Below are 12,080 nucleotides of genomic sequence, written 5' to 3' on the forward strand. Positions count from 1 at the left end.
CTTGACCATTAGTACTCTTGAAAATGTATGTGTACATACTATTTCCCTCAAAGTCTTATTTATGAATAACTGACTTTGGTTTAGGCAACAAAAACACATAATATATACTTCTTCAATAAAATATTTCATTCCAATCAACACAACAAGTTTCACTGTAGGTATATCTGTAGTAGCTAAACTGATCCCATGAATTAAAATTATAAGATGCACTGAAACTGCTACTTAATATAGACACCTGGGAAACATTCTCATCTCATTCATACTAAACATTTTTTTTATTGAAAAAAAAATTCCTGCCTCCTCCCAGCCTCCCATTTCCCTCCCCCTCCTCCCGCCCCTTTCCCCCTCCCCATCCCTTTCCCCCTCCCCATCCCTCTCCCCCTCCCCCTATCCCTCTCCCCGTCCTTCTCCAGTCCAAAGAGCAGTCAGGGTTCCCTGCCCTGTGGAAAGTCCAGGGTCTTCTCCCCTCCATCCAGGTCTAGGAAGGTGAACATCCAAACTGGCTAGGCTCCCACAAAGCCAGAACATGAAGTAGGAACAAAATCCCATGCCATTGTCCTTGGCTTCTGACCACGAGAGGTGCACCCATCCACCGAGACAGTGGGGCTGATCTATTGGGAGCTCACCAAGGCCAGCTGGACTGTGACTGAAAAAGCATGGGATAAAACCGGACTCTCATACTAAACATTTTTAAAGTTTACTTTAAAGCTGTAAAAGATTAACATCAAAATTTGCCCAAAGGGAAGGTACATATTACAAGAGTAACCATGACAATTTTAGGTGTTTTGCACAAAACCATTTTTATGCTGATATTATCACGAACATTTTAAAAAAGCTTTACAGTTAAAGTCATTACACTGTAATTATAAATAAGCCAGAAAACCTAGCTTAATCGTTATTTGGTTAGAACAGTATGCACACTTGATAAAAACCGTGAAGGCCATAGTTAAATAGCAAGCTTAGGTAACACTGATTTAAACACTATATATTCCCTCTGTTTTTTGACCATTCTTTTTGAGATAGAAGAGTCTTACCTGAGAAATCAACTGCACAGATGCCATATTGGTGGTAGCCCTTTAATATAGACAATGGTTTAATGGTTTCTGTATCCCATACGTGAATCGAGGGATCTCTACCTACCTGATAAAGATACAATTATAAAAGCCATTGTAAACAATTATTTTTATATTTGTTAAAAGGAAACAAAATACCTATATTGTCTTTATATGTCATGGAAATTTTTCTGGTTAAAAACAAACAGAAGAGTACAAACATGGTATTTTTCTCATTAACCTTTCTTCAAACTCTAAGAGGGACTGAAGAGAGCAGAGTGAAGAGATAACCAAAGAAAATGATACAGATTTGTGAAAATGAAAATGGCACGGTATGATCCATTATTTTACTAACTGAAAACATTCTGAAATGCTAATTAAGGGGACTGAGGTTGTGGCTTACTTATACAAACTATGCTTAATATGTATGCAGTCCTTGGTTTAATACCCTGGGCAAAACAAAAACAGATAATCAAGCTAGGCACAGTGTCTCCAGGCATATGACAGAGCTATATATGACTCCTTCTACTCCTTCTACAATCCATCAATAATGATAATAAATGATTACTAAGTACCTATTATTGGCAGGGTTACTCTGATAGGCACTTTAAGTGTTGTGACATTCAGATAACTTTGGTAAACTCCTTAGAAAAACAGAACATTAAGAACACATGGTACTATATACTTGAAAATAAAATAAATTTCAAGAAAAGACTTCATGAAACAGATAACATATAATAGAGCTATGACTTCAGAAAGTATATATCTTACAGTAAGAGAAGTAAGCAAGAATATTCTAGATTAGAATACTGGCATAATCAAAAATTCAGAAAGGGTTAAAGTACTAAGCAAGTATATGAAACCAAAATGGACAATATCACCCTGATATTGTTTTTCTACTATATACTGTTTTTTATTGGTATGTATTATCTAAAATAACGGGGTCATGACATTTTCACACATATGTAATGCTCTTTTGAGTACATTCACCCTCCCATTACTGGCTCTTGCTCCCCTTCCCCTAATCCCTTTGCTCTTCTCAGAAGGTAACCCTTTGATTTGCATACCTTCTTTTAAAATCTAGACTATGGGAACCTGTGAGATGTCCACTGTTACCCCCAAACCTTCCACATGGTGGAAGGAGAGCCATGTGTTCATGTGTGCACATGTGCTTGCACACACACACACACACACACACACACACACACACACACACCATAAATAAATGTAAAATCTAGATTCTAAGGATTGGGGAGATGGTCCAGTGAGTAAGAACATTAGCTCTACAAGCATGAGGATCTGATGATCTAATTTGAATCCCTAGTATCTACTACAAAGTCAGTACTGTTGTCTGTGGCTGTAACCTCAGCACTGAGGAGCAGAGATGGCAGATGCCCAGAGCTCACTGACTAGCCACTGGAGCCAAGAAGGTGTTTCCCATTCAGTGACAGCCCCCTCAGTCTCCATCTTTTACTTGGAAGGCTCAGAGCATTTACACTTGGGGTTATTATTAAAGAGTATGTGCTGAGTTCTTCTTTCTTCACCTTAGAAGCTTTCTGAGTACAAATTCAATAATGTTTGATTGATAATTGTCATTTGTTTACTCTTCTAGTAAGGTGTATTTTTTTTCTAGAACTTGTGTTTATCTTTCTGGTGTTATGTGTTCTTTAGTTGAGTGTTTATCTCTGGATTCCCAATGCTCTACCTTCCTTTCTTTGTTACTGTATCTCTTCTTCATGGAAGAAACTTCAAACATACCTTCTTATTCACCCACCCACCCTCAGTCTTTAACTTGGTGCTATATAGTTTGGATGTGAAGGGCCCTCTAATATACACATGAGAGTTGATCTCTAGCCTATGGCTGTTATCAGGAATGATAAAATCTTTAAGATATAGAACTGAGTCACTTGGAGTATCACCTCAAAGAGGACACTAAGATTATGGTGCATAAAAATAAATCTCAAAAGCAAGATTTTTAAAAAGTTGCCTATCTGATTTATTGTAACATGGTCTTTTAGGAGGACTTACCTGGCCTGTGGCCACATAATCCTTCAAAGGATGAATAGCCAGGCACAGAATGTCATCATCATGACCCAGGTAAAAACGCTGTGTGTTCTGTTGTCTATTATAGATGACACCTACTGCTGCCACATGGTACACAATTTCACCAATTTGAGTATAGAAAAGATTACTTCGACAGTCATAACCTCTGTAACTAATGCAGAAAATAAATCATGTACAATGTATTTTAACCTTTCATCTGATCAATATTTAATATACAGAGAAATAGGTATCATTCAGATCACTTAATTTCTGGTCATAAAGGAACTGAATAGTTAAAGGAAAATGCCAGTTTCTTAGAATCTACATACTGTTATGAGTCTCTCTGGTTACAAATAGCTAAATCTAGGCTAAAGTATTCATCAAAGAAATCAGGTACAGAAATTTCTGTATTCTAGTATTTGCAAAAACACTATTAAATTTGCATTCTACAATGCAAAACCACTTCCTTTTATACACAATAAAGAATGAATACGCATTTGTATTCAAATATTTCTGAAAGTAAATATTATTTATAGGGGAAGGAAATGACACCTGGGTGCGGGCAGTAAGGAGAAGTGAGAAGATTTCAAGAAGTACTTAGTTAAGCACAATGTGGACTGTGGCAATGTAATAATACATGTCCCAACAGTAACTTTAAGTGATAAATAGAAATATTTACATATTTTAATTGGTTGATTAAAATGGTTAATATAATCCCATCAATGACAACCTTGCTTTGTGATTCAAATAAGTCCAATTCACACAACATAGTTGAACAAAACTATTATCTATTTTAACATTAGAAGGTATATTCTTTATTTTTAGGGTTTATTTTATGTATGTGTTGTGTGGGTGGATCTGTTAAACATGTGCAGGTACCCTTGGAGGCCACAGGCGCTGGCAACAGAATTCAGGTCTCATGGAAGAGCAGAAACCCTTCCTAACCACTGAGCTATCCCTGGAAATAGTTTTCATAAAATTCTTTACAAATTCTTAGAAAGTATTAACAATCTGGCGAGAAAATGCATGTTTCCTGAGGGGAGAAACTTGCTGCTGAGGAGCTAAAACGTGAGGCTAAACATTAAATAGGCAGGCAAAAGATCAAAAACACTGATGACAACTTATGCTATAGAGGTTGTGGGGTAAAGGGAACACTTCTGCATTGCTGGCGGGAATGCAAGCTGATACAGCCCCTTTGGACAGCAGTATGACGACTTCTCAGAAAATTAGGAAACAACCTTTCTCAAGACCCAGCAACACCACTTTTGGGTATATATCCAAAGGATGCTCAATCATGCCACAAGGACGTGTGCTCAACTATGTTCATAGCAGCATTGTTTGTCATAGCCAGAACCTGGAAACAACCTAAATGCCCCTCAACCAAAGAATGGATAAGGAAAATGTGGTACATTTATACAATGGAGTACTTACTACACAGCAGAAAAAAATAATGACATCTTGAAATTTGCAGGCAAATGGATAGAGCTAGAAAACATCATATTGAGTGAGGTAACCCAGACCCAGAAAGACAATTATCATATGTATTCACTTATAAGTAGTTTTTTAAACATAAAGCAAAGAAAGCCTGGCTACTATTCACAATCCCAGAGAACCTAGACAACAATGAGGACCCTAAGAGAGATATACATAGATCTAATCTACATGGGAAATAGAAAAAGACAAGATCTCCTGAGTAAACTGGGAGCATGGGGACCATGTGAGAGGGTTGAAGGGGAGGGGAGAGGAAGGAAGAGGAGCAGAGAAAAATGTATAGCTCAATAAAATCAATTAAAAAATAAACAGGCAGGTAAAAGGGGTCTCAGAAAATTTCAAATTAGTCACATTGTAGGCGAGATCATTAATATCCTACATTTTTAAGGTGAGATGCCCATTTATATGAACTTTCAAAAACAGTTTTTAGAAATTTAATCATACTTTCATGGTGGCTCCATGTGTGCAGACAATGCTGTCCATCATCACTGGCATTGCTTATTTATTCCTCATTGTGACATTTTTAGTCAGGCACCAATTTGAAGAGATGGAAACAGACACACAGCAAGGTGACTTTGCCAAGCTTATAAGTGCAAACTCAAATTCAAACACACAAATAAAAAATAGAATTCATACCCATGAATGAAGTGCAGTCGAATACTATTTCCAGGAGCACGTTCTCTTCGTTTAGAAGTAGCACTTTTCTGTTTTTCTTTGCATTGTTCTTTAAGCTGAGGTAGATCTTCTTTGTAAACCTTAAAAATGTATGTACACAACAATATGATTAGGGTAGGTATTAATAAAGACGCTCATATACTTAATGTAAGTTTCAGATGCAAAGAACATGAACTTTTGGGGGACAACATCATGGGCTACTAGGACATTACCTGCCGGTGGTAAGTAAGCTGTGTCTCTTGCTCAATCTCAGAATCCAGTTCCGGAACATCAGATAGATCTGAATCTGATTCATCACTATTGGACTCAGCCAGACTTTCTGTACATTTTTTAAAAATAAAATATCATTTGTTTAAAGATTTACTTTCAAAACAACAATGTAAAAATTAATAATTAAGGGATGACTCTGTCAGTTTGACATGGAAAAAGCCATAAAACAATAAAATGAAATTACCTATTCAAGTGACCCAGATGTCAGTAAACTGTACTAATACAGATTATCTTCCTGTCCACTCACTGCAAACTCAACAGCTCCTTTAAATCCCTCCACTGGTTCCCCAATGATGGCTACATCAAATTTAAATGTATACATAGATAAGTGAATATAACCTATAAACAACATTAAAAATACTACACACACAAATGAACTGATTTTTTTTGTAGCATATACAAAACCTAGGAACCTGAATCTCTGAGATAAAGAATCACTGGTTTTACTAGTAGAACTATTACTTTACTCGTTTGATAAATTAAATTTCAACCCAATTACTTCACATGGCATACTCTGTGACACCTGACTTTAAAGATGTAGACCTATTTAAACTGAAAGTTCTGCTATTAGTAAGCTTTTATGGTAAAATCATTAATTTGGAGCTATAAATGAGGAAGATATTTAAGCTTACCTTGGGGTGCTATGTGAAGAGCATCTTTTAATTTTCTTTCAGGAATAAACTTCCACTGAAACACAGAGTGATCAGCTCCACCAATAGAAATAACCCACTGATAATCATGTGACCATCTGACATTAGTTACATGAGCTGAATGACCAATATATTTTCTAAACTTGGCCCCTATAACAAAAACATATCTTTAAACTGATAAAGGCCAGTACACAAAATACCACTTTATTCAAACTATTACACAACTACTTTATTCAAACTATTACAACATTAGACCATTATGTCAAGTATGACCAGATGGGAAAATGATTTAAAATAATTAGCTAAGTGAACAAATGAATGAACTGAAGGGTGCAAATGTTTCCTTTACTGATTTTACAATGTATTTTGGTAGGACCCACAAAAACTGCACTAAGTTCCTACTGCTGAAGACACTATGTGCTTGCAACACAGGACTTGGAGGAATGCAGCTGGATCTGACCTCAAGCCTCCTCTCTGAAGACTTGCTTTCATAATACCAGGAGCTGCTACACACGCTGGCCAAGTGAGGCAAGCTCACCAGTCCTAACAACTGTGACACCTGTGAACTCTAAGAATAAGTAAGATAAAAACTTGGGTCTAGTCTCTTCAACTACATAGTAAATTTGAGGCCAGTCTGGGCTATAAAGACTATCTCTCAGAAAAAAAAAGAAAGGAACTGACTGCACATTGAGAAATGATACTTGCAATCCATAAAAATCATAAATCACCTGAACTTACTGGAATATATCAACAGTTCAACAAAAGAAGCAACCACATAGCAAGAGAACTCTGACACAGGAAGCACAGAAACCTCCCCCCAAACATCTGAAAATGAAGCTCAGTCTCACCAGTACAGATTTTAATGAGACTGCAAAATATGACTTACAGTACCTACATTTGCAAAAATTAAAAGGACGAATGGTCAGGCCAAGTGCTGAACAGGTTGTGAGCCAAAGCAAACTGACATTTTCTTATAAAGTTCAGCATCCATACACTCTATCATCCAACAGTTTCACACTATATACAGTTCCGGGAAACTTACACATGTTAACAAAAGGCTAGAAATGACTCAAATGCTAACTAATGGGAAAATAGATGCACAAACTATAACATGCATTTACAACACTATTATATTATGGCAGTAAAAAAAACCAAAAAGTATATGAAACAATATAGATGAATCTTTAAAAAAAAACAGCATCGAATAATGTCTGATGCCTCACATGTCCTGTGGTAGAAGATTAGAAACAGGGGCTTCCCTCACTAAAAATACAGCCAACCTTTATTCACAGAATGGAATTATTTATTATTTAGAGCATCTGACATTCACAGGGAGGAACTGGCAGGATGAAGGGACTGCAGAGTCTTGAATTCATCATCAGTACACATGCACACTATCAGTACAGCTTGGGCTTCCATGAAAACCCAGTACTTAAGTTGGATGTGTTCACTATAGACTTGTATCAAGCTATTTCAGCTGCTCTTGTAATCACCATTATGGAGTTGTCTTTAATATATGTGTAGTAATTATTAACAAGTCAGGTGAAAAACTATTACTACATGTTATAATGAATGAAAAATAGTTTTCAGTAAAAATTTCATAACTAAAAAAAGTAAGAGTACAATAATTTTTGAAATGATAAAATAAAGTCTACACCAATTAATATATCCTTTGAAATATTAATTTATATCATTTATCTAGACTATGTAAGAACATAACATCTTTTATGAGATGGTTAGTTAAAATATTAAAAAGGAAGATACCTTTTCTTAAGCATGGATATCGAAATAATTTTACAACTCCATAGTCATCAGCTGTAACTAAAACCTGGCCAACATAATTTCCATCCACTGAATTTATATCATTGATATCAGAATACTTGGGCCAAATCCCATTGACTTCAAGGCCTGAAACACATGTCCATGAAGCCCAGTGAACACCTTTTATTTCTTCTTTACTTGTCACTTCCTTTCCTCCTAAAAATAAAAGAGTCTTCATTTAAGAAATTACTTCATTTGATTCTTTTCACTCAAATGTAAATTTTAACACCTTATACCTAAGTTAGAGAAGAATACATGAACAGATAGGTAAGTGTGGGTTAGAAGAAAAAACAAAATTAGAAAAATTTAAATGGCCGGGTGGTGGTGGCACATGCCTTAAATCCCAGCACTTGGGAGGCAGAGGCAGGTGGATCTCTGTGAGTTCGAGACCAGCCTGGTCTACAAGAGCTAGTTCCAGGACAGGCTCCAAAACCACAGAGAAACCCTGTCTCGAAAAACCAAAAAAAAAAAAGAAAGAAAGAAAGAAAAAAAATTTAAATGTTACTAACATCATATCGGTTTAGAGAGTTTGAACGTAATTATCAATTCAGCAGGCTCATCCATATGGAAAAAAGAACTGAACCGTATTAAAATCATAATACAGATTAGTGACAACTGGGTAAGTTGTGAGAAAAAGCAAAAGATGCCTTTTTGGGGGATTGTCAAGGTCTTGGTTCTGAGGAAGCTATGGGGTAGAATGAGATCCCCCTCTGGCAACTAGTGGTCTCTGAGCTCTCCTACATCCACTCTCTCCTCATCTTCCGGACAACTCTGAACCGACTGCTCACTGTACAGCTGCTGTTCCAGCATACGAGAAGAAAGTGGGAGCAGAAAAAGAATCTAAGGGGTCTACTAATGGCAAGGGCTTTAATATTTTTTACTAAACATATTCTGTAATATGTTCAATAAAACACAAAACAAACAGGAGGGACAGAAGGAAGGAAGAGGGAGGAGGAAGAAAAGGTAAAAGGAAGGGGGAAAGAGAAGAGTGGAAGGGAAGGAAGGCGGGGATGGAGGGAAACAGGGAAAGAGAGAAGGAAGGAAAAGAAGAAAGGGGAAAAGCTATGATAAAGCGACAAATCAGGTATTAAAAAGAAACCCAAGATATATAATTGGGAGGGGGGCTTAAAAAGACTAAAAAGGAATGATCAGTGGAGGGTGATATCTTTGTGTTAGGTAAGAGGACTTTAGGGCTCACATCATTAACGAAAATCTTGGGTAAAGATGCATTGATTTATTACACCACCAATCTTATTAAATAAGTTCTTATAAGAGTGATTAATTCACAAAGCACCACATTAAGTAGAGGTGTAGAAAGTCATTTTGAGAGGTTTGGAGTTTTAATTAAGAAGGGTTTACAATGCTGGTATCCAAGAGCTGGGAGAAGTGCTGTGATGGGGACGTGTTCTCCAGGGCACTAAGTCCCAGGTGTGCATGATGAATTCTGAGTACCTGTTACTATTCACACTGTATTACTGCATGGTATACTTGAAATCTGCTAACAAAGATCTTGAATGTGTCTACTACACACAGAAATACAATAACTGTATTAGGAGATAGATATGACAATTAGTGTAATTGTGAATATCATTTTACAATGTCCAATGTATGTACATACTTTAAAAAAAAAACAACACACTGGGCTGGGCATGGTGGCACAGAATTTTAATCACTGCACTTTAGAGGTAGAGGCAGGCGGATCTCAGAATCTGAAACCAGCATGGTCTACATAGTCAGTTCCAGGTTAGCCAGGAAACATAATGAGACCTTATCTCAATGTTTTTTTTTTAAAGATCACATTGTAAATTTTAAATGTATAGAATTTTGAGTCATTTACAACTCAATATTCTGATGGGAAAGAATTCTTAAAGATATTTGTCTTGTAGAAAAGACCATAAAGCCTGAAATAGCTCAGATTACTCTGCCTATAATCAAACATAATTTACAATTTACTCTTATTGAAAATTTAAATACCACGGACATTAAACGTCAATGAACTATATGCAGTGTGCTGGAAAAGTTCACCTGGCATCCTGTACAGAAGCCGCTTTCCACTGCCGTCATTTGTCTGTAAATATCTACTATCTGAAGACCAGTCCAGATGAGTGATGAAGCTAAGTGAACCAACACATTCACCAACTTTTTTGTAACGCTGAGCAACGCCATAGATGTCAACTGAGCTGTCATTGCAGCCAACAGCAAGGTAAGTGCCATCTGGAGAGTATTTCAGCTCATGGATTGCCTCTTTCCTGTCTTTAATATGTACAACTTCAGTCATATCTCTGTGAAAAAGAGAAAAGATCATATGAGCAAAAGTCACAAGTGAATTGTAAAATGTCCCCAAATACTGAGGTTCCGTCATGTATTTACAAACTGTGACATACATGTAAGTAAGGAGTAAGGTAAGTAGTATCTGCTTGGGAATAATTATTTTGCTGACAAGAAATAAATAGAAAAAAAAATTGGACGATGTAGTATGTGATGATAGAGCACTTGCCCAGCAAGAAGTCCTGGACTTGACCCCCAGCACTGAAAAAAAAGTAGAAGAGAAAAAATGCTAAATTTCAATATATAAATAACCTTATTTTTAAGTACCATACAGTGCTACTGTATTTCTGGATTTAGATAATAAAGTATTTAGTCAAATTTTTTAATGATAAAAGTTCCTTGTAAATACTGAATTTATAGAACATTCTTAAACACCATAATTTTCAAACACATTTTTGTAATGAGCCAAATGTATAAACTGACATTTGGGAAATAAGGAAAACATGAAAGAATGTATCACTTGAGCAATATATTTGAATATATATCTTTATATAACTGCCTTGGTTGTTTTTATTCATTTTTCCCCACTAGTGAATTTTATTTCAAATGTTACCTTTTCTAAGAGTCTCATTGTGTAGTCCAGGCTTGTAGACAGAGACTGGTTGTTCATTTCCCAGCCACCCAGACTTGAATAATAACACAAAACTATATTAATTACAATACTGTTTGGCCAATAGCTTAGGCATATTTCTAGCTAACTCTTACATCTTAAATTAACCCATTTCTATTTATCTGTGTATCTCCATGAAGTTGTGGCCTACCAGTAAGGTTCTGGCTAGTAGTTGGTGTCTTTCTGCTTCAGCAGCTACATGGCATCTCTCTTGATTCTGCCTACTCTTTCTCTCTATATCTCTGTTCAGATTTCCCACCTGGCTTTACTCTACTAAGCCACTGACTGAAAAAGCTTCTTTAATAATCAATGTTAATAAAACATATTCATAGCATACAGAGGGGAATCCCATATCACAAGCTGGCCTCAAACTTCAATCCTTCTCAGCCTCCCAAGCACTTAAAATACAAGCAGATACCACCATGCTCTGTTTAGTTTATTATTTTAAAAATAGGCCACAATTCAGTCATTTCCCCTAGGATGCCTTAAAAGGAATCTCCAAAATAGCATAGGCATTGGTAATAGTCATAAAAGCAATGGACACTTAAGTTTGACACAAATGAGTTTTCAAACTTCTAGAACTCGAAGTAGTTGGGAGGACAGAAACATGGGGAATGTGGGCAGGAGGAAGGAAGGATCATTGCTTCTTGGTGGTAACCATCTCTCCATATAAATTCTGTATTAGTTATTTGAAATGCTTCAGGTTAGCAATTTGAGAAGCAGAAGCATGTTTTTTCATTCTTAAAGTTTTTAAATGAAGGTCAGAGCAAACATTCAAATTCTTTTAATAGCACTGAACACTTATGTTGCTTTAGTACAAGGGATTCAAAACTAAACTTACCTTTCATGAGAGATGGACATAAAATAACTATGACAATGTACAGCAATTGCTCAAGAGAAATATGTTAAACTGAAAGAAATACTGAAAGGCAGACTAAGACTAGATTGAAAGCAGGAAGGAGCCACAGCAAGGTACATCTGACTTGAGCATAAGACATGAGGTGCTGCCTAAGTCTAAAAGAGGAGAGATGATTCTTCAGGAACAAGATGCAGCATTGTTTGTAATAGCCAGAACCTGGAAACAACCCAGATGCCCTTCAAATGAAGAATGGATGAAGAAAGTATGGAATATATACATAT

The 12,080-nt window shown here is 36.3% G+C and overlaps 1 protein-coding gene across 2 annotated transcripts in view; it reads right to left on the bottom strand.

Moving 5' to 3' along the window:
• The window catches only part of Eml5 (EMAP like 5), a 120,097-nt gene that overhangs the window by 70,901 nt on the left and 37,116 nt on the right, over window positions 1–12,080 (bottom strand). For both annotated transcript variants that reach the window (XM_050151402.1, XM_050151401.1), the window contains exons 9-15: window positions 10,028–10,284; window positions 7,946–8,158; window positions 6,164–6,331; window positions 5,474–5,580; window positions 5,223–5,341; window positions 3,081–3,267; window positions 1,035–1,140 (exon numbers count right to left, since the gene is read on the bottom strand). In XM_050151402.1, coding sequence (XP_050007359.1) covers window positions 1,035–1,140; window positions 3,081–3,267; window positions 5,223–5,341; window positions 5,474–5,580; window positions 6,164–6,331; window positions 7,946–8,158; window positions 10,028–10,284 — 1,157 coding nt within the window. The remainder of the gene's footprint in view (window positions 1–1,034; window positions 1,141–3,080; window positions 3,268–5,222; window positions 5,342–5,473; window positions 5,581–6,163; window positions 6,332–7,945; window positions 8,159–10,027; window positions 10,285–12,080) is intronic.

The sequence above is a fragment of the Alexandromys fortis genome, unplaced genomic scaffold, assembly GCF_014885135.2.
Source record: "Alexandromys fortis isolate MF-2015 unplaced genomic scaffold, M_Fortis_MF-2015_v1.1 scaffold_63, whole genome shotgun sequence".
NCBI lineage: Eukaryota > Metazoa > Chordata > Mammalia > Rodentia > Cricetidae > Alexandromys > Alexandromys fortis.